Below are 23,956 nucleotides of genomic sequence, written 5' to 3'. Positions count from 1 at the left end.
TCAAAAGCTTCAGTCAGACTGCTGTTGTTAGCTCTGAGAAGTTGTATTTCTTCAAGAAGCCTTCCTGAGCTTGAACTTTCTCCTGCAGTTGCAATCTCAGTCATCTTTTTCTTGATATCATGTAGTTCTTTAAGAGTCTTCTCCATTTCTGAAGAACTTCCTTTGTTTTCTGATGACTTCTGTATTTCTTTGAGAGCTGCATTATTTTCTTCAGTTTGTTTCTGCACAGCTTTGACAGTCTCTGATAGAGCTTTGACTTCTGCTTTTTTATTTCAGATTTCTTCCAGTATTAGATCAAGTTTTTCATCCATGACTGTTTTCTCAGTAGCAGCTTTATCTTCAAGTTCTTTATGAAGTTGTTTTGGAGACATAGATGGTTATTCTGGGAAAATAGGAGAAACAACAGATGTTTCTCTTCTAACACCACCAGAAAACACATTTTCTGATGTTTTGAGGTTAAGAGGATTGGAAGTATCCAAATTCTCTGTTCCCTCACCAGAAATTTGAAACAAATTCAAGCCCTGGTTTTCCTCACATCCTTGAACCCTCTCAGGTTCTCCATGAGTTGTTGAGAAACTTTTATTTTTCTCATCCAAGTTTCCTTGATCAGTGAACTGATCTCCACCTGTTGTTACCACATTTTCCTCCTCAGAGTCTGACTTAGAAAATGGGTCTTTTGTTTCACTCACATTTTGTTTGGTAAAAACAGTGCTTCTTTGTAATATTTCATATTTTGGTTGAATTGATTCATCAGAATCACTTTCAGAAGTATAAAATATATTGAGTTTAGATTTTGTTGCACCTGTTTCTCCTATATGTGAGCCTTCAGCATGATGTTCTTCTGTTGCATAAGTTATATGCACATCTTTATCAGCTGGATGTGGATCAGATTCATCCTGCTGCTCTATTCTTGGTGTGCTTGATTCTTCTGCATCATGCTCCATGGGTGACACCTTTTCAAATCCTTCTTTTGTTTCTGCTTGCTTACTTAACATTCTCAGATATTCTGCTCTGTATGATGAGTTTTCTGGTACCAGATCCATCATATTTTCTGGCAGAACAGGTACATCAAAATCTGACTTCCATGACCCTACAGCACTCCAAGGTCTCATAATTTCTGATTTCCACATATATTTTGATTTTGGAGTTTGTAGATTCCTTTCAGAAAAAGCATCAGAAATTATGATGGATAGAAATCTGGGGAATGGTAGATGTGAATCTATTTTTCCCGTTTTGGTCAGAATTGATCTTTTGATCAGATTAAATATTTCTGTTCCAAAATCAATATTCAACCCAGTTATGAGGCTGAACATGATTGTTAGAATATTCATATTTATCTGATCTGTACCTCCAATCTTCGATGATAAACACTTATTCAGTATTTCCATCAACACTTGCCAGAAGGCAGGCAGCTTGTTCCTCTTGAACTCATTGATTTTTGAAATCTTTGCCTTGCATCCCATTACAGCATCAAGTTGTTCAAACATGTCTTCTTTTGGTGGTGCTTCTTCATACTCTTGATTTAAGGGTAGTTCCAAACATTCCCTTATTTTCTCTGGTGTGATTATGATGAAGATATCTTCCCATACATGTGCTGTTAACTCCATACTTGTACTATGAGCTCCGAGAATTTTTACAACTTGTTGTAGCAGTCTTTCTGGTACCTCTCTGGTTTTTTTAAAAGCATGAGCTATTGGGCTTCTGATCAGAAATTCAATGAGAATTTGACACTTCACATCATATTGTTCGATGTTGGTGTTCATTGCTTCATTGTTGTTCTTCAAAGGAAGATATTCAGCTTCAGTAATTAAGGGAACAGAGTGTTCAGCTGGAGGTGGACTGTTGTTGGTGGCAGCCATTAAGGATTTGGGTTTTTGCTTTTGAGAAGGGTTTTTAGGGTTTGAGAATGAAGATTGAAGATGGACATCTCTTGTTTTGTAGGGGATATTTATAGTGAGTTGAGACAGAGATTTTTTGAGTGTTTTTCGTAGGTTGTTTGTATTCAAGGTGTTTTATGACACCTTAATGATGTTTTAATCTTTTAAAGAAGCAACCTTTTTTTAAAAAACCTTTGGTTTATCTCTAATTTAATGTATATCTCATTAAAGATAAACAGAGATTCCAACGATTTTTAAAAGGATAAACACTAGTATCCAACTTGCACCTTTTTCCGCGGGACCCTTTTTGATTTCAGATATGGCCCAATCAAAAACCTTTTCTTCAATTAAGTGATTTCCCATGTTGTCCTTTTAATGATATATACTGAAAAAATCTCTAGATATTTCATGGAGAGTTGAATTTTTCAAATATATCATCAGAAAACATTTGATTCATTTATAGAAGTTTGAATATTTTTTTTTTTTTAAGATGAGAGGGAATAAGTGGAGTTTGAGAAAATTTCTTACCTTGATCTTGTGAACTCCACACCTTTGTTCTGGTGTATCAGGAAGTCTTTTTCATATAGCTTGTTCCAGTCCTCAGAAAAAAAATTGAAAGAAACTTATCTAAAAATAATCCAGATTTTTTTTGAGTTTCTTTGTATCTGATCGACCTTGGTTAACTCTTTCCTTTTTTTAAGCACTTGATCCTTCCTGTTTGTCAAGAAAAATTACTTTTGATGTTTTGTATCAAATTTTTCAGTTTTAACTGGTGAATTTGAATCAAATTCTGATGATTTGATGATGTTTCTGATAAATTTTATCAGATTCTGATGATTCATTATATTCTATCAGATTTTGTTTGATTCTTATCAGATTTTCCTTGTTATCATCTGTGACAACTGTGCTCTGTAATCTCTGTACGATATAAAACAATGTTAATTATTAATAAAACAACGTGCTTTGGTGTTATTATATGTGTTTTGGTGTTATTTTGTGTGTATTTGTGTTTGGTGATTTTACAATTCGATTCGATTCCAATTTCAAGCTCTAAATCGCTTTCTGGAAGGTTATACGCGCACTAATGCGTAAATATAACCAGTTTAATGCAACAAACACTCCGGAATAGTGAAATAGGCTTAACATACCTTAAATAACCTCCAAATAACTTAGAAATAAGTTTTGGATGGTTCAGTGTGTTAAAATCAACCTTGTTCGATCGCAGGGACTATTTATGTCAAACTGCGAAACTATACCGATTTGAATAGTAACGATCACTCCGGAACTTGATCATAAGTTAAAAATACCCTAAATAACCTTTACATAGCTTAGAAATAGGCTTTGAGGGGTTCGGTATGATGCTAAAATAAACTTTATTGATGAATAGGGACTAAAAGCGTCAAAAAGTGCACAAGTTTGCATTTTTGCGCATATCTTACGTTCTGAATACATCCGGACATCCAAAAATTTATGTAAGCATTAAAATATTATGTTTTAGTGCTTGGCAAGATAAAAATCCATTCGTCGCGCAATTTGGATCGTTTTTGCGTTCGTTACGACTCCCGTCGTAATTAACCGAACAACGCAATCATACGACCAAACCAGCCGACATCCGAGATATTTTTGAGCACATTTTAAGTTCCCTATACTTTAACTTCATTTTAGAGCCTTAAAATGGGGTTAACGGGGTTTAAACATGCCAAAAATGTTTAAAAATCATGTTTGGAGGTGCAGGGGCCTGTTCTGCCAATTGCTGAAAGTTGTTGCCAGCACCAGAGGTCCTTACGGACCGTAAGGGACCTCATACGGTCCGTAAAGCCTCCCCAGATCAGCAGAATGTTGCAAACAGCTTGATCCATCTGTTCCTCATACTTGCACCTGGTATTTTGGCATTCTATGGGCAAACTTTGATGGTTTTCATATTCCCATTGTATTCTAATACCTTGGGCCCAAGTGTAAGGTTGAGATTCAAGCTCGATTTACGAGAAACGATCCTAAGGATTGTGGATTTCCTATAAATACCCAACCCCCACTTCATTCATTCCCACATTTGAATCTGATTCTACACTCTCTAAGTGGAAGTTTGTGCTTCCTACCTGAGAGTGAATCGGGTTCGAATCTTGCGGGGACCTTCTGTAAGTATTCTTTCGCGTTTTTCGTTCGTTTCTATCCTTAAAGTCAAACTGTGTTTGACTTTCTGCTTTGACCAGTTTATGGTCAACGCGAAGTTCGTTTGAACTTCATAACGTGAGCGTAATCACGATGGTTATAGTCCCTAGTGACTATACCTACTGATTACCACGTTATCTAGGCTCAGTGACGAGTCATAGTTTCGGCCAAAATGCGTATTCTCGCGTATTTTGTAACCAAACTACTCTAGGATATCAAAACCGGTTGTTTTGATATCAAAACCTGATTTCTAACTTAACTGAACATGTTTCGACATGTTTAGCTCGTCACTTGTTAGTTTAGTGCTTGTGTAGAGTCGTAAGTCAAGCGGACTAAACACCCGCTTAGACTTTCGCACACGACCCGTTTGGTCGATCATTAGGATCCGACCAAACATGTTTAGTGACCATAGTAGCATAGGGAATAACCTTTCGAGGTTATACCTTATGGTCACTTAGGTTTAATTAGTCGCATGATAGGTAGTTATATGCCTTTGGTAAATTACCAAAATACCCTTTTCATACATAATTGATAATTAAGCATATGTAACTTAAACTTTTGACACGTAACTGATTATGTAACATAATTAAACATGTATGGGCATATAATACATGTCATAGGACCAGTTAGACGTCTCGAACGCGCTTTTGCGTGCACGACGCGTTAAAGTAGCATAAGCTACCTTAATGGGTCGCGATGGGTCGAAAGCACTTAGGTTAGGTTCCGATTTAGGATGTAGGCTTTGTTAAACCATATCACATGAGTTCCAACACTCATTTGGTTTACAAGACCTCATTCTGTCCGATCTTCCGATTTAGGCGTCTATGGTTTGACTAGTGATTCGATTACTAGGAGCTACTTGATTTCTCTGGTTTGCTCGAGTTTGTTGAAGTTCTATTTTGATCGAGGATACTTTGCACTACATGTGAGTACATAGTTCCCCTATTTCACTGTTTTTAAATGTTTTGGGGTGATTCATATGTACGAAATGTTTTCAAGGTTTAAACGATGATTTCAAAAACGATTAAACGATTTTTACTAAACTAAGAACGATTTCGATAAAGTGAACGAACTTGTTGGTTGTAGTTACATAACGAGCATTGATCAAGCCGACCAGTATTAGGTTATGGTACCATAGGATCTGACAAATCCCGTTACTTTGCTACACCCATGGTTATGTGTGGGGGTTGTGGGTAGCGACTGAATCTGATGTTTGTTAACTTACCCTTTGGTGGTTTGTTAATACGAGAACGAGTTGAACGATGGACGAGTCACAAAGGTTTGAATGTTGTTAACGAGACGACCATATATAAGTTTTTCACAATTAAAACGATGATGATTTAAACGATTTGGAAACGAGTAAACGATTGGGAACGATTGGAAACGATTTGGGAATGAGTAAACGATTTGGGAATGATTTGAAAACGATGTTAAACGATTTTGATAAACGATTGATTTTTGGTTAAGTGTTTAGATAACGAGACGGGGGTAATATGGTGATAACATGGTAGATACGCCGCTGGTACTTCTTATATATAAGTGTTTTCATCATATTATATATCGTGGCGTTATTTAGTTCACTTGGGTAAACGATTTTGAAACGATGTCACACAACAATGTTTTTCTAAGAGATATAAAGTATATGAGTTTTTAACGAGTTTTTACAAGATGTTTACAAGTTGGTTTTCTAAAGCAAATGTTTTTGGGTTAAGAATCATGGCTACGAGGTTTTATAAACTACAATCAACTTGATTTGAGTTGGTTATTTAAGTTGCAATGTTATAACCCTTTTCTTAAACTAAGTTTTTAATAAAGTATTGCAACACTTAAACTAGCCATGAATTCGACACTCCTATAAAACCTATTACTCGCCAGCATTTCTTTGCTGACTAAGTTTTTACATATGTTTCAGGTGTTGATGCTTGATTGATTTCTAGGATGCATGCGTCACATAGGATCTGGACGAGGCCTTAGTGACATAATAACGATGATAGACGATATAAAACTTGTTTGTTCTATGTGTTAAGACAATGTAATGTTTAATTTTATCAATAAAGCGAAACTATTTTGTATCCATGGTTGTGAAACAATAGCTTCTGTTGCAACACTCCCCGACGTTTCCGCCACGGTTTGTTGTCCTACGTGGTCGGGGTCTGACAGAAGAAAGTTGGTATCAGAGCCAATGGTTATAGGGAATTAGGTTATTAGTAATGCTTTGACCTAGACTATAACTTTAGGACCCCAACGCAAGTTTACTTGCGTTTAGATTTTAAAACAATACAGTCACCTACCGTTAGGTAATAACCACAATAAGTTCGAATCCGCTTTGAAAATTAATCATCCGTTCTAGGATGATTGATTACTAGGTTTTGAACCCTCTGTTATATGGTTTTGAACCCTTCCAGTTGATTCATATTTGGCTTAGTGCCTTTTGAGTTTTCAAAATCTCATCAAAGTTTGGGTCTAAATAGTGTGAACACGTGCGAACTGGAAGAGTGGGTGCCTGTACCCTGGGTCTTCTGTCTAAGGCTAGAGTGTTCGTACAAATCCGCAGTATCGGACCAGTCACTCTTACCTGGGAACTCTTGGGGTGAGTGTCCACTTATAGGCGAGCATGTCTTCGGTGATACATTATTTTTGATCCATTTACTTTGATTAGTCTCTGCGTGTCGTTTGTTTGTTCGAGGTAACGAACAAATGATCGCCTTTCTTGTGTTTTGTCGATGTTTTCAATGCCTCTTTTGTTTTTCCAATGATCGATCCCGCTCGTGGACGAGCATTCAATCTGAATACAAACGAGGATAGAGTTGACAACCTCGTTGTCAATGGTACCTTTGTTGTCAATTGTACGTTTCTTGTCAACAATCGACCCGCATCTATTCTTTTTTATTCTGGTGCCGATAAAAGTTTTGTTTCGTTATCTTTTGAGCCTTTGCTTGCGATACTTAGAACTAAATTGAGGAAACCCTTGTCTGTCGAAGTTGCTACTGGTAAACCTCTTGTTCTCGATTCTGTTATTCGTGATTGTCAGTTGAACCTTGATAACCATCTTTTTCCTATTGACCTCACGCCAATGCAACTTGGGAGCTTCGACATTATCGTTGGAATGGATTGGTTAACCAAACACCACGCTGAGGTGGTTTGTTTCGATAAGATTGTTCGTATTCCTCTTCCGTCTGGCGATGTTTTGGAAGTTCGTGGCGAGAAGCCATCTGGCGGTTTGAAGCTTATGTCGTGTACAAAGGCCCAGAGTTATTTGAGAAAAGGATATGTTGCTTTTCTAGCATATGTCGCCGAGGAGAAAGACAAGAGTAAGAGTATTCAGGATATTCCGATTGTTCGGGATTATCCAGAGGTGTTTCTTGATGAACTGCCTGGTTTACCTCCGGATCGTCAAGTTGAGTTTCATATCGACCTTGTACCCAATGCCAACCCGATTGCGAAAGCACCATATCGTCTTGCACCTTCAGAGATGCAAGAGTTATCGAAACAGCTTCAAGAGTTATCTGATAAAGGATTCATCCGTCCGAGTTATTCACCTTGGGGAGCTCCTGTCCTCTTAGTGAAAAAGAAAGATGGGTCTTTCCGAATGTGTATCGATTATCGTGAGCTTAATAAGCTTACCATCAAGAATCGATATCCCCTACCTCGAATTGATGATCTCTTTGACCAGCTGCAAGGTGCTTCATGTTTTTCTAAGATCGATCTGCGTTCTGGGAATCATCAACTTCGTGTTTTCGAAGAAGATATTCCCAAAACTGCTTTCTGCACGAGATATGGGCATTACGAGTTCACAGTCATGCCTTTTGGTTTGACAAATGCTCCAGCCATCTTTATGGACTTAATGAATAGGGTCTGTAAACCTTATTTAGACAAGTTCATTATTGTGTTCATCGACGATATTCTCATTTATTCGAAGACTCGAGCCGATCACGAGCAACACCTTCGCTTAACGTTGGAACTCCTTAAGAAGGAACAACTTTTTGCTAAATTCTCCAAGTGTGAATTCTGGCTTAAAGAAGTTCAGTTTCTGGGTCATATAGTCAACGAGCGGGGTATTCATGTGGATCCATCCAAGATCGTTGCTATTAAGGATTGGAGTACGCCAACGACGCCTACAGAGATTCTATCTTTTCTTGGTCTTGCTGGTTATTATCGTCGATTCATTTCTAATTTCTCGAAGATTGCGGTACCACTCACTGCTTTGACTCAAAAGAATAAGCCTTTTGAGTGGGGACCCAAACAAGAAGAAGCGTTCCAAACGCTGAAGCGGAAGTTATGTAATGCTCCTATTCTATCTCTGCCCGAGGGAAGCGAAGATTTCGTTGTCTATTGCGATGCGTCCAACTTAGGCCTTGGTTGCGTCCTCATGCAACGAGGTAAGGTTATAGCATATGCATCTAGACAGTTGAAAATCCACGAGAAGAACTATACGACTTATGATCTTGAGTTAGGAGCTGTGGTGTTCGCGCTTAAAATCTGGAGACACTACCTCTATGGCACGAAGTGTGTGGTTTTCACAGACCACAAAAGTCTCCAGCATATTCTTAATCAGAAAGAGCTGAACATGAGGCAACGACGTTGGGTTGAACTTTTGAACGATTACGATTGCGAGATTCGCTACCACCCTGGAAGACGAATGTCGTGGCCGATGCGCTTAGTCGAAAACAGCGAGTCAAGCTTCACTCTGTCCAATCTCTGTCCGATATCCAATCTCGTGTCCTTCAAGCTCAACGATCCTGTGTGATCAAGGGTTTAATGAAAGATGAGCTACCGCTTCAACTTGAGCTTAAGCTCGAAAGGAAAGGCAATGGTTTGCTTTATTTCAAGGATCGTTTGTGGGTCCCGAAACAAGATGATCTTCGTGCCCTAGTGATGGACGAATCTCACAAGTCTCGATATTCTATCCATCCTGGTGCTGATAAGATGTACAAGGATCTTCGTACTAAGTTCTGGTGGCCTGGTATGAAGAAAGATGTTGCCTTGTATGTATCGAAATGCCTAACTTGTCTCAAAGTCAAGGCTGAACATCAACGACCTTCTGGTTTGCTTGTATAACCAGAGATACCGGTTTGGAAGTGGGAGAGCCTTGCGATGGATCTCATCACTAAATTACCGCGTACGTCTAAAGGTCACGATGCTATTTGGGTTGTTATCGATCGATTAACGAAGTCAGCACATTTTCTCCCGATTCGCGAGGACCTATCTGCTGATAAACTTGCAAAGATTTATGTTGATGAGATTGTTTCACGACATGGTGTTCCTTTGGATATCATTTCTGATCGTGATGCTCGATTTTCATCTCATTTCTGGAAGACCATGCAATATGCTATGGGAACCCAACTAAATCTAAGCACTGCTTATCATCCCCAAACAGATGGACAATCCGAGAGGACGATTCAAACTTTGGAGGATATGCTTAGAGCATGCGTGATAGACTTTGGTGGTAATTGGGATTCTCATCTGCCAATGATCGAGTTCTCTTACAACAATAGTTATCATGCTAGCATCAATATGGCACCATTTGAAGCTCTCTACGGTCGAAAATGTCGTTCACCTGTCTGTTGGAACGAGACTGGTGAAGCTCAGCTTACTGGACCTGAGCTCGTTCTAGAAACAACAGATAAAATCAAGAAAATTCACGATAATCTTGTGACAGCTAGAAGCCGTCAAAAGAGTTATGCGGATATGCGACGCAAGCCCTTAGAATTTCAAGTCGGAGATCGTGTCCTGCTCAAGGTTTCACCTTGGAAAGGAGTTGTGAGATTTGGAAAGAAAGGAAAACTTGCACCTCGATATGTGGGACCATTCAAGATTGTGGAAAGAATTGGGAAGGTTGCCTATCGACTAGAGCTGCCTCCAGAGCTTGGGAATATTCATCCGACTTTTCACGTGTCCAATCTGCGAAAGTGTTTAGCTGACGCTGATCTTCACATACCTCTCGACGAGATCCGAATCGATGATACGATGCACTTTGTCGAAAAACCCGTGGAGATAGTGGACCGTACTTTCAAGCAGTTGAAGAACAAACGAATTCATTTGGTTAAAGTTTGTTGGGAGTCCAAACGTGGCCCAGAATTTACTTGGGAACGTAAGGATCAAATGATGACCAAATATCCGCAATTGTTTTCACAAGCTTCCTCTAGTTAAAATTTCGGGACGAAATTTCCTGAAGTAGGGGAGACTGTGACAACTGTGCTCTGTAATCTCTGTATGATATAAAACAATGTTGATTATTAATAAAACAATGTGCTTTGGTGTTATTATATGTGTTTTGGTGTTAATTTGTGTGTATTTGTGTTTGGTGATTTTACAATTCGATTCGATTCCAATTTCAAGCTCTAAATCGCTTTCTGGAAGGTTATACGCGCACTAATGCGTAAATATAACCAGTTAAATGAAACAAACACTCCGGAATAGTGAAATAGGCTTAACATACCTTAAATAACCTCCAAATAACTTAGAAATAAGTTTTGGATGGTTCGGTGTGTTAAAATCAACCTTGTTCGATCGCAGGGACTATTTATGTCAAACTGCGAAACTATACCGATTTGAATAGTAACGAACACTCCGGAACTTGATCATAAGTTAAACATACCCTAAATAACCTTTAAATAGCTTAGAAATAGGCTTTGAGTGGTTCGGTATGCTAAAATAAACTTTATTGATCAATAGGGACTAAAAGCGTCAAAAAGTGCACAAGTTTGCATTTTCGCGCATATCTTACGTTCTGAATACATCCGGACATCCAAAAATTTATGTAAGCATTAAAATATTATGTTTTAGTTCTTGGCATAATAAAAATCCATTCGTCGCGCAATTTGGATCGTTTTTGCGTTCGTTACGCCTCCCATCGTAATTAACCGAACAACGCAATCGTACGACCAAACGAGCCGACATCCGAGATATTTTTGAGCACATTTTAAGTTCCCTATACTTTAACTTCATTTTAGAGCCTTAAAATGGGGTTAACGGGGTTTAAACGTGCCAAAAATGCTTAAAAATCAAGTTTGGAGGTGCAGGGGCCTGTTCTGCCAATTGCTGAAAGTTGTTGCCAGCACCAAAGGTCCTTACGGACCGTAAGGGACCTCATACGGTCCGTAAAGCCTCCCCAGATCAGCAGAATGTTGCAAACAGCTTGATCCAGCTGTTCCTCATACTTGCACCTGGTATTTTAGCATTCTATGGGCAAACTTTGATGGTTTTCATATTCCCATTGTATTCTAATACCTTGGGCCCAAGTGTAAGGTTGAGATTCAAGCTCGATTTACGAGAAACGATCCTAACGGTTGTGGATTTCCTATAAATACCCAACCCCCACTTCATATATTTCCCACATTTGAATCTGATTCTACGCTCTCTAAGTGGAAGTTTGTGCTTCCTACCTGAGAGTGAATCGGGTTCGAATCTTGCGGGGACCTTCTGTAAGTATTCTTTCGCGTTTTTCGTTCGTTTCTATCCTTAAAGTCAAACTGTGTTTGACTTTCTGCTTTGACCAGTTTATGGTCAACGTGAAGTTCGTTTGAACTTCATAACGTGAGCGTAATCACGATGGTTATAGTCCCTAGTGACAATACCTACTGATTACCACGTTATCTAGGCTCAGTGACGAGTCATAGTTTCGGCCAAAATGCGTATTCTCGCGTATTTTGTAACCAAACTACTCTAGGATATCAAAACCGGTTGTTTTGATATCAAAACCTGATTTCTAACTTAACTAAACATGTTTCGACATGTTTAGCTCGTCACTTGTTAGTTTAGTGCTTGTGTAGAGTCGTAAGTCAAGCGGACTAAACACCCGCTTAGACTTTCGAACACGACCCGTTTGGTCGATCATTAGGATCCGACCAAACATGTTTAGTGACCATAGTAGCATAGGGAATAACCCTTCGAGGTTATACCTTATGGTCACTTAGGTTTAATTAGTCGCATGATAGGTAGTTATAAGCCTTTGGTAAATTACCAAAATACCCTTTTCATACATAATTGGTAATTAAGCATATGTAACTTAAACTTTTGACACGTAACTGATTATGTAACATAATTAAACATGTATGGGCATATAATACATGTCATAGGACCAGTTAGACGTCTCGAACGCGCTTTTGCGTGCACGACGCGTTAAAGTAGCATAAGCTACCTTAATGGGTCGCGATGGGTCGAAAGCAGTTAGGTTAGGTTCCGATTTAGGATGTAGGCTTTGTAAAACCATATCACATGAGTTCCAACACTCATTTGGTTTACAAGACCTCATTCTGTCCGATCTTCCGATTTAGGCGTCTATGGTTTGACTAGTAATTCGATTACTAGGAGCTACTTGATTTCTCTGGTTTGCTCGAGTTTGTTGAAGTTCCATTTTGATCGAGGATACTTTGCACTACATGTGAGTACATAGTTCCCCTATTTTACTGTTTTTAAATGTTTTGGGGTGATTCCTATGTACGAAATGTTTTCAAGGTTTAAACGATGATTTCAAAAACGATTAAACGATTTTTACTAAACTAAGAACGATTTCGATAAAGTGAACGAACTTGTTGGTTGTAGTTACATAACGAATGACATTCATTAGCATTGATCAAGCCGACCAGTATTAGGTTAAGGTACCATAGGATCTGACAAATCCCATTACTTTGCTACACCCATGGTTATGTGTGGGGGTTGTGGGTGGCGACTGAATCTGATGTTTGTTAACTTACCCTTTGGTGGTTTGTTAATACGAGAATGAGTTGAACGATGGACGAGTCACAAAGGTTTGAATGTTGTTAACGAGACGACCATATATAAGTTTTTCACAATTAAAACGATGACGATTTAAACGATTTGGAAACGAGTAAACGATTGGGAACGATTGGAAACGATTTGGGAACGAGTAAACGATTTGGGAACGATTTGGAAATGATGTTAAACGATTTCGATAAACGATTGGTTTTTGGTTAAGTGTTTAGATAACGAGACGGGGGTAATATGGTGATAACATGGTAGATACGTCGCTGGTACTTCTTATATATAAGTGTTTTCATCATATTACATATCGTGGCGTTATTTAGTTCACTTGGGTAAACGATTTTGAAACGATGTCACACAACGATGTTTTTCTAAGAGATATAAACTATATGAGTTTTTAACGAGTTTTTACAAGAGGTTTACAAGTTGGTTTTCTAAAGCAAATGTTTTTGGGTTAAGAATCATGGCTACGAGGTTTTATAAACTACAATCAACTTGATTTGAGTTGGTTATTTAAGTTGCAATATTATAACCCTTTTCTTAAACTAAGTTTTTAATAAAGTATTGCAACACTTAAACTAGCCATGAATTCGACACTCCTATAAAACCTATGTACTCGCCAGCATTTCATTGCTGACTAAGTTTTTACATATGTTTCAGGTGTTGATGCTTGATTGATTTCTAGGATGCATGCGTCACATAGGATCTGGACGAGGCCTTAGTGACATAATAACGATGATAGACGATATAAAACTTGTTTGTTCTATGTGTTAAGACAATGTAATGTTTAATTTTATCAATAAAGCGAAACTATTTTGTATCCATGGTTGTGAAACAATAGCTTCTGTTGCAACACTCCCCGACGTTTCCGCCACGGTTTGTTGTCCTACGTGGTCGGGGTGTGACATCATCAGAAAAGATTTCTTAGTTCCCCCTGGACCTATTGACATATATAATTAACATTTAATTAAGAAAAACTTAATATATTACTAAACGAAAGTTGGTTAGAACATGCAAAAAAACTTAAACAAGCAAAAACAAACACCGTTAGACCTAACTACTCATCCTCTTCATCCAACACGTTATACATGCACTTCACATATAACCAGAGACTGGTTATTCTTCCTGTATGAAAGGTTGATGGAACCGGGGAAGCAACTCTTAAGTTTTCTTGAATTGCCAGTTCAGCTCTTGTATAACAACTTCTCACACCTCCAAAGTCAAGCTGACTTGTGATTACTTTGGTTACGAAACGGGGATAGATCAGAAAAGGATTACGGTCATGGACGTTTCCTTCTAAGTCTCTCATGAGAAACTTAGCATAATTGTAAGGTTTTTCCTGTACAATAGCATGCGCCACTTCCATCATCCTGTAAGACAGCTCATTAAAGTGTTCAGTCTTTTTCGAAAAGCAGACACTCAGCTGTGTTACCAAATATTGAAAAGGTGGTATGAACCCAGATTTGCAAATTTGCCTTGACACATTGTTTGAGTTGTAGCCCATTTCAGTCAAGGTCCGTTGCACCTCTGCCTTTTCCAATAGGCTGATCTTTCGATAATCACCCAATTTGAGGACATCTCTGAGTGTTTCCTCTTTTAGGGTGATCTCTACCCCCATAACCTCACTTCTTATCCACATAGAAGTGCCACTCATAAGGACTTCAGCATTCTACCAGAACTCCTGAAGAAGTTCTGGATATATGGTGACATGTGTAGACATGGCAAAGCCCAAGGGACTTCTCATGATCATATTGTATACAAACCTGCAGTCCTCCCATGCAGGTCCTTCTAAGTTGGATCTTAGTCTGAGATTATGATGTTCGTAAAGTTTGAGAGGGAATTGGTTGGATTCCATTGATTTTGGGTGATTCATTTGAATTGGTTGTGAAGTTTTTTTTTGATGGTAGGCTTTTGAAGAGAAGATTTTGTTGTGAAGAATGTCTTTTTCAGATTGTTAATATTTATAGGTGAAAGTGATAGTTCCATATTAACAAAAAAAATTTCTTCTCTTCATTTAAGATGATATCTATTGCAGTGAATATGACAGTCTACTAAGCCTTTTATATGAGTAAGCATTCAATAGGTGGGCGGCTACTTTCATAGCTCCTAATGATATTGGTGCTTACGTGTTTCTGTTAAACTCCTTATAACCGAATGACGTTGCATTCTCAAAAAAATCCCTTTTTTTAACAAAACCTTTGTGACGATTGAATTCTTTGGATTTAATTTTATCTTCATGCATGTCATCAATGTTCCCCCTTCTTTTTTAAAAAAAAAAATTAAAAAGGAACAACAAAAATATTTATACAAATGGAATATGTATGAAGATATGGACTTTTGTTGATTACTGATTATTATGTACATTTAAACAAAAGTTTCAGATGTAAATCAGAATTTCTGGTAAATCATCACATTTTATTGATGATTTATTAAATCTTCTGATTTTTCATCAGATAGATGAATTTCTGCATCAGAATTTTGCTTAATTGTACTTTCATTCTCAGTATCTTGGTGATTATCAATTTGGTTTTCATTTTGTTTTACTTTTATTTCTGAAGCATTTTCATCACTTAAGTTGACCATGCCAAGTTTGCTGATCAAAAAAATTATGTCTCTTTTCATCAAGAGGTTTTGTAAATATATCAGCAATTTGGTTTTCAATTGGAACAAAATACATTTCAATGTTACCTTTCTCCACATTATCTTTTATGAAGTGATATCTGACATCTATGTGTTTGGTTCTTGAGTGATGGACTGGATGTTCTGTTAGTGCAATTGCACTCTTTGAATCACACAAAATTGGTATTTTTGTCAGATTTACTCCATAATCCTTCAATTGAGTTTGCATCCACAGCACTTGTGAACAACAGCTTGCTGCTGCAACATATTCTGACTCTGCTGTTGATGTGGTAACACAGTTTTGCTTCTTGCTTGCCCAACATACCAATTTTCCCCCAAGATTTGACAAGCACCATATGTGCTTTTTCTGTCAATCTTACAACCTGCATAATCTGCATCTGTGTATGCAATTAATTCAAGGTTTGTATCCTTTGGATACCAGAGACCAAGTTCTGAAGTGCCTTTTAGATATTTGAAAACCCTTTTCACAGCTTTTAAATGAGATTCCTTAGGGTCACATTGATATCTGGCCAGAAAGCATGTAGCAAACATGATGTCTGGTCTACTTGCAGTTAAGTATAACAATGACCCTATCATCCCCCTATAGGTTTTAATATCTACACTTATTCCATCTTTATCAGAATCTAATTTGTTCCCTGTTGCCATGGGAGTTTTTGAAACAGAGCAGTTTTCAAGTGAATATTTTTGTAGAATTATTTTGACATGCTTTGATTGACTCAAAAATATTCCATCAATTCTTTGTTTGACTTGTAACCCTAAGAAAAAGGTTAATTCACCCATCATGCTCATTTCAAAATGACTGGTCATTAACTTTTGAGACTTTTTGCAAAATTTTTCATTTGTTGATCCAAATATAATGTCATCAACATATATCTGAACCAACAACGTATGACTTTTGTGTGTTTTGAGGAAAAGTGTGGTGTCAATAATACCTTTGGTAAATCCAGAATTGAGTAAGAAGTTTGATAATGTTTCATACCAGGCTCTAGGAGCTTGCTTCAATCCATACAAGGCTTTGTTTAATCTATAAACATGATTTTGAAATTTTGGATCAACAAAGCCTTCAGGTTGTTGCACATAAACTTCTTCTTCAATTTTACCATTTAGGAAAGCTGATTTTACATCAATTTGATAAACTTTGAAATCCTTGGATGCAGCATAAGCAAGAAAAATTCTTACAACTTCTAATCTAGCTACTGGTGCAAAGGTTTCATCATAATCAATACCTTCTTGTTGACAGTAACCTTTGACTACTAACCTTGCTTTGTTCCTTGTGATTATGCCATTTTCATCAGATTTATTCCTATATACCCATTTTGAGCCTATGACAGATTTGTCTTTGGGCTTAGGTACCAGATCCCATACTTTGCTCTTTTCGAATTGATCCAGCTCTTCTTGCATAGCTTGTATCCAATCTGGATCATTCAGAGCTTCTTTGGCAGATTTGGGTTCTATTGTGCTTAAGAACCCAACATATGCACATTCATGTGCAGTTGCAGATCTTGTTCTCACACCATCAGCTGGATTGCCAATGATATCAGAATGAACATGCCCTTTGATCCATCTTAACCTGTTTTGAACAATTGTTGGTTCTGATGGATTTGAAGTTTCCCCCTGTTCAGTTACCTGTTTCATGTAAAGCACCAGAATTTTGATTTTCTGTTGTGCTATTTACTTGATCTTCAGGGTTAGTACATGATATTTCTGATGATTTAAATGTACAAGCTTTATCATGTTCTAAAACATCTTCTGATATCATTTCAAAGAGATGCTCATAATTTTCTTGTTTGTCAGAAAAGTTTATTTCTTTCATGTATTCATCAGAAACTTCAGTTTCTGATGAGTCATCAAATGAGACATATAAACTTTCTCTGATTGTCCTTGTATTAAGAATAAAAATTCTATAAGCTTTTGAGGACAAAGAGTATCCAAGAAAAATACCTTTTTCTGCTTTTCTGTCAAATTTTTCAAGGCTTTCAAAATCATTGAAGACAAAACATCTACAACCAAATGTGTGTAAAAACTTTACACTTGGAATTCTATTATTTATAATGTTATAGGGTGTTTTGTTTAGCCTTTCGTTGATAAGAGTTCTGTTTTGAGTAAAACATGCATTTGCAATTGCTTCTGCCTAAAAGTGAGAGGGCATTTTGGCATATGCAAGCATTGTTCTGGCAGCTTCTACTAAGGTTCTATTTTTTCTTTCAACAACCCTATTTTGTTGAGGGGTTCTGGGAGCAGAAAAGTCATGAGAGATTCCTTTGTTTACAAGAAAGCTTTCGATTTTTGAATTTTTTAATTCTGTCCCATTGTCTGATCTGATCCTTCTTACTGTTAGTTTTAACAGATTTTCAATTTTCTTTATAAAATTAATGATCAAATCAGGTGTTTCACTTTTCTTTCTCAAAAATTCAACCCATGTATATCTAGAAAAATCATCAACTATTACTAGTATATATTTCTTTCCAGAAAAACTTTCTATACCTATGGGTCCACACAAATCCATGTGTAAAAGTTCCAAATTTTGAGTAATGGAAGATTTAGAAATTGACTTGTGAGAGCTTCTTTTTGACTTTCCCATCTCACAAGCATCACAAATTTTATCCTTTTTAGAGGATATGAAAGGTAACCCTTTTACCAGACCTTTACTTGCTAATTTGTTTAGGTTTTTGAAATTTAAGTGAGCCAATCTTTTATGCCATAACCAACTACTTCCTTTGTTGATTTTTGAAAATAAACATAGTTTAGGATGTTCATTTTCTTCTTTGAAATCAAAGTAATATATTGATTGTCTTATTCTTTTCCCACTCAAATATATTTTATTATCATCCATACCTATTAGCAAGCATTTTTCTGGTAAAAATGTTACTTGAAAACCTTTGTCACAGAATTGACCACAGCTCAGCAAGTTATACTTTAAGCCTTCAACATAAGCTACTCTTTCAATGGTCAAACATCCATACCTGATACATCCGTATCCCATTCCCATTATCCTTCCTTTCACTCCATTTCCAGAGTTCACCATTTTACCCAGCTTTGAGACAAAGTTGCTGAGTAAGCTCCTATCCCCAGTCATGTGCTTGGAGCTTCCTGAGTCGTAGTACCAGATCTGCTGCACATGATAGTTCTGAAATGAAATGATTAGAGGGTTTTAGGTACCCAGGCATGCTTGGGTACACTTTCTGATGATATTCTGGTTCTATTATTTCTTCTAGATGACCTTTCATCAGAATTTCTGTTAAATGCTGAGCCATTAACATAATTTTTCTTTTTCTTTTGGAGATGGTGTTGAACAAGCTTCAGTATTTCAACACACATACAGGAATCATCAGAAATTTCGGATTTTCCTTTTTGTGATGGAATGAAGGGATAGTTTTGAAAAGATGAGTGAACTGCTTCTGGAGTTTTTACAAACTCTTGACTGTATTCACTTCCTTTTGGTTCAAAATTTGGCTTATCAAAGGAGTATTCAGAACATGTTGATTTGCAAGTTTCAGAATCAGATTCTGATAAGAATTTATCAGAAGTCTGATGAGTTGTTACAAAGACAGTGGGTTTGTTATCATTTGTTCTTACATAACCCAACCCTTCTCCTTTGTTCTTTGGAGTGGACTCTATGAAATTTATGAATTCTTTTGCCTCTTGAAAACCTCTTACATTAATTTCTTTATCATTGATTTTCTTGTAAAGATCTCTTCTTTCATTTTCATAGAACTCAATTTTAGCTCTTTGATCTAAACTTTGTTCTATAAGTAATTGGTTTTCAAGAATGATTTTATTCAAGGTCCTCTGCAACTCATCAGATTTTTTACTATTTGATTGATGTTTAACTTGCAAGTTTAAAAAATCTGACATGAGCTCATTTAGCTTGTGTTCAAGATCAAGATTGTTTAAACTTACCTGTTGTCCTGAAGTCTCTGGTATGTCATCAGAAAGTGCCATGAGACAGAAGTTGGCCATTTCTTCTTCTTCATCATCAGAAGAATCATCACATAGCCATGTATCTATTCCAGCAATTATGCTAGAAGAATCATCAGATAGCCATGTATCTATTCCAGCAATTATGCTGACTTGCTGTTGTTGCTTCTTAGCTTCCTCAAGCTTCTTTTCATAGTAAGCAACATCTTTCAGCTTCTAGTCTTACACTCAGATGCATAATGACCTTTTTGCTTGCACTTGTAACACACCACCTCAGCTTTCCTTTATCCTTAGATCTAACTTCTTCTTTAGATCTATCATCCATCCTCCTTCTATCACTCCTCTGGTACCTCTGGCCTCCTCCTCTCAACCTCTGCTCAAATGTTTTGGTGAGCAGTGCTATTGCATCAGCAAAGGCTGGAAAATCTGATGATGAATCAGAAGTTTCAAAAGCCTGGCTGTTTGATGGTTGTGGATCATTGGAAGTTGTTTCTCTTTGTGAGTTAGAGATAAGAGCTAAAGATCCCCCTCTTTGAATGGTTTCTTCAAATATTTCTTCCTCTCTAGGGATCAAGATGCTATATAAGTCATGAAGACTCATGTTTCCTAGTTCTAAGGTTGAGGACAAAGTCATTGTGAGACTCCTCCATTCTCTAGGCAAAACATAAAGAAATTTTATGTTTCTTTCATCATTTGATTTAGTTATTCCAAATTTCTTTAGCTTGTTTAAAAGTTTTGTGAACCTTTGATATGTGTCATTTAACTTTTCATTAGGTAAACTTTTAAACCTTTCATAGGATGATACGTTGTTTGTTCTCTTGTTTCTTTTCATCCTTTCTCCTCCTTCACAAAGATTTTCCAACTGATCCCATATTTCCTTAGCTGATGCACAAGCATCAACTTGTGAAAATACGTCATTGGGGATGGCCATTATTAAGAGTGATTTTGCTCTTTCATCCCCTGCTACCAATTCCTTTTCTTCCTCACTCCAAAGTATTTCACTTTTGGGAGCTCGGGAGGCAGGGATAGCAGGTAGTTGGTCAGTTGCTAGAATTGCAGGTATTTCAGTCATTGGTATATGTGGACCCCCTTCAATGGATCTAAACAGAGCTCGGTCATGACCATTAAGGAAATTGACCATCCTGATTTTCCATTGGGGGTATTCCTCCCTGACCAGAGTCGGAGGTTTGGACATAGAACCAATGTTGAAAGCATTATTCCAAGTTTGAAAGCTGGCCATATTTAGAAAAAAGAAGAAGAGCGATTGATCGTTTGAAAATATTTTATTCAATCTGCTCTGATACCAACTGGTGGACCCAGTATGGCCTTAACAACTTCTTTTTACGTAATATGGCAAGTGATTTCAGTATATGTGAAAAAGATGTGCGGAAATGGAAATCAGACTTTCAAGAAACAAGACCTACAGAATTATCAAGTTTATATCACTTTGAAACAAATTAGTTTAACATGGTGATTGTAAGATTATTATCTAATACAAATGAATCTTGATTTCTGTGGGTGAGAATAGCAGCGGAGTTTGGGTGTTTGTATGTGAATGCTAAGCTTCAAACTCAAGTATCTTCTGCCTCTCGAGCCTTCTATTTATAGACGGCTGTGGACATGAATAAACAATTGTTTATTCATGCAATAAGTCCTGCGTAAAGTAGCAATTTGATATATTCATTGAATCCATCGTTCAAGTTGCATTTGTAATCATGAAAACCACTAATGTCATGCTTCGGTCATGGGTGGCAGGATAGAGTTGTGATTTTAGACAAGTGGGTCTTTTATCAGAATTTCTGATAAACCACTTCATCAGAAATTCTGGTGAACAAATCATCAGAAAGTTTGACGATCAGAATTTGTCAGAAACTGATGATATTTCATCAGAAATATCATCAGATCCATCAAAAACGACCTTCTCTGATAATCCACATCAACTCTTGATCAACTTGAGATTCTTTGTAGTAGATACTTTGCTTTTCAGTTGTCCCAACTGATTTTCTTCATCTTGCTGTGTTCTTCAGGACTGTTATCTTCTTCAGAGATCCAGTTGATTGAGATTTTCTTCAATACTTACAAATAAAGTTTCCTAACAGACCAAAATCATATTGGTCATATAAACTACCCGGCAAGATACTCACACTTGCCCCAAGATCCAAAAGTGCTCATGTCATTTTAAATTCACCAACTTGTATTGAAATAATGGGCGCCCCAAGATCCAAAAGTGCTCATGTCATTTTAAATTCACCAACTTGTATTGAAATAATGGGCGCCCCCGGATCTTGAAGTTTTGGTGGAAGTGCACCCAAAAGAATCGAACTCACATTTTCAGTTAAATCAAGTTTCTTAGGAAACTTGTGAGTCCGCTTTTGGGTGCATAAATCTTTCAAGTATTTAGCATATGAAGGTACTTGCTTGATTGCATCTAAGAGTGGTAAATTGATTTTAACTTGTTTAAAAATTTCCCACATCTCTTCTTGTTGTGGGCCCCGTTTGTTTACCACTTTCTTAGATGGTCCCAACAAAGCTTCGGGATAAGGGGCGGTATTAACCTCCACACCCTTTTCCTTAGCCTTTGGAATGGGAATGGTCACAACGGGTGTAGTATTATTAATTTTAACATCATTTTTCTTTTGACCCGTTTGACCATTTTTACCTTCATCATCACTCGCATCTTCCACCACCCCTTCAACAAACGTGGGGGATGGTGGCTCAACACCACTATCTATGACTCGACCACTACGTAAAGAAATTTTATTAATTGGTACCTCATGTGTGTTCCTTGAGTTTGACCCTTGATGCTTAGGGTTCACCGTGGTGTCACTTGGAAGTCCTCCTCCACTTCCATGAATTTGAGCCATCTCTTGAGCTAGTTGCCCCACTTGCTTCTCTAATGCCTTTTGAGATTTATCCTTCACTTCAAACTCTTTCTTTACTTCGGCTTTGAACTCTTGGTATGAATTAGTAAGTGCTTGTTGTGAATTGGTAAGAGCTTGTTGTGAGTTGGTAAGATTACTCACAGCATTCATGATGGCATCAAATTTCGAACTTATCGAATCATCACCTTGGGAGTTTGATGCACCACCCCCATTTCCACTTTGGTTGTAAACCCGTTGATAGTTGCTTTTGTGACCTTGATGTCCTTGGTTACCTCCTTGATTGTAATTCCTTTGGTAACCCCCTTGGTTACCACCTTGACAATTGTTATACGAGGACCCACCTTGACCACCTTGATTACCCGATTGAAAATTCGGGTTCATTTGATTCGAAGAATTACCATACCGGACGTTAGGGTGATTTCTCAAACCCGGATGGTAAGTGTTGGAGTTCATGTCATATTGCTTTCGATCCCCATACACTTGGTTTACTTCCTCGGTGTAGTCACTCGACCCCGTTGGACATTGCTCGGTTCTATGCCCAATATCTCCACACTCTTCACACACCGCAAATTGTACCGCGTTCACCTCCTTCTTCTTCATACGAGCCATTTCCCGTTCTAAGGTAGAAATTTGATCTTTAGAATCAAGACCGGGAAGTGACCGGGAAATGGGATGTTTCTTAGCTCTATCGGCCGATTCCTTCTCTTTTGACCGTTTGCTCATCTGCTCCAAAAACTCCCAATCATCATCTTCATGATTGCTCAAGAGGGTCTCGTTGCTCGTTGATTCAAGGCGGTTCCATGTATTGTCGTCTAAACCCCGTACAAAACACTTGACTAACTCCCACTTCTCTATTTGATGATGTGGGCACTTTCGCATCAACTCCTTAAATCTTGTGAATGCTTCATGCAACGGCTCACCTGATAATTGGCGAAAAGCCCTAATTTCATCACGAGCATCATCGGTCTTTGCCATCGAATAGTATTCATCAAGAAAAGCTTGTTGCATTTCTCCCCATGTTCGAATACTATTGGTCGGAAGTGTAAGGTACCACTGCTTCGCTTTGTCCTTTAATGAAAATTGAAATAGTCGAAGCTTAACTTCCTCCAATGCGAAATTGTGCCCCCCGATCGTGTTACATATAGATGAGAACTCCGCCAAATGCGTGTACGGTTCAGCATTCGACCTTCCATTGAAGTGAGGAAGTATGTTGATGTAATGAGGTTTACAGTCAAACATCCTTCTTTCACAAACAATTAGTGAATCAATCTCGGAGACCGCCGGCCTAAAACGGTCATTCACTCCCCGTGGAGGTTGTTGACGACGATGCGGACCGTTAACTTCTTGATCAACCGGTTTTCAATTGTCCCTTCTATCACCTCCCCTATCACCTCTTCTTTCATCTCTTCGATTTCCACCTTGGTTACCCCTTTGGTTACCCCCTCCCACGAAACGAGGAATCCGGTTAGGGTTAGCATTGTTGTTGTTGTTGTAAAACCCATCATTCCGGTTCCGTTGGTAATTGTTTCGTGGTTGGCGGTTATTTTCATAACCGTCATTTCTTCTATTCCCATAACCGTAGTCATCATCCCCCACATAGTTGGCATTTTGATAGCCAAACTCCTCATCTTCAAATCCTCGTGCATTGTAGATATTACCCTGATTCACGTACCCCCAATCTTCGTCATTATTAACCCGATCATCATAGTAGCCCCCGTCATCCGAATTTTCCGTATGAACACTCAC

General features: G+C 37.8%; 1 protein-coding gene across 1 annotated transcript; it reads right to left on the bottom strand.

Annotated features, from left to right (window-relative positions):
• Window positions 1-13,680: 13,680 nt before the first annotated feature.
• Window positions 13,681-23,449, bottom strand: LOC110875664. Its single transcript, XM_022123865.1, has 3 exons — window positions 22,689-23,449; window positions 22,100-22,631; window positions 13,681-13,710 (listed from the first exon to the last, which is right to left on the bottom strand). Exons 1-3 carry the CDS (start codon window positions 23,447-23,449, stop codon window positions 13,681-13,683), a joined length of 1,323 nt encoding a protein of 440 aa, XP_021979557.1.
• Window positions 23,450-23,956: the final 507 nt, after the last annotated feature.

Source organism: Helianthus annuus, chromosome 9, assembly GCF_002127325.2.
Source record: "Helianthus annuus cultivar XRQ/B chromosome 9, HanXRQr2.0-SUNRISE, whole genome shotgun sequence".
In the NCBI taxonomy this organism is placed as follows: domain Eukaryota; kingdom Viridiplantae; phylum Streptophyta; class Magnoliopsida; order Asterales; family Asteraceae; genus Helianthus; species Helianthus annuus.
The sequence above is the reverse complement of the archived record's forward strand: the minus strand, read 5'-3'. Positions and strand labels throughout refer to the sequence as shown.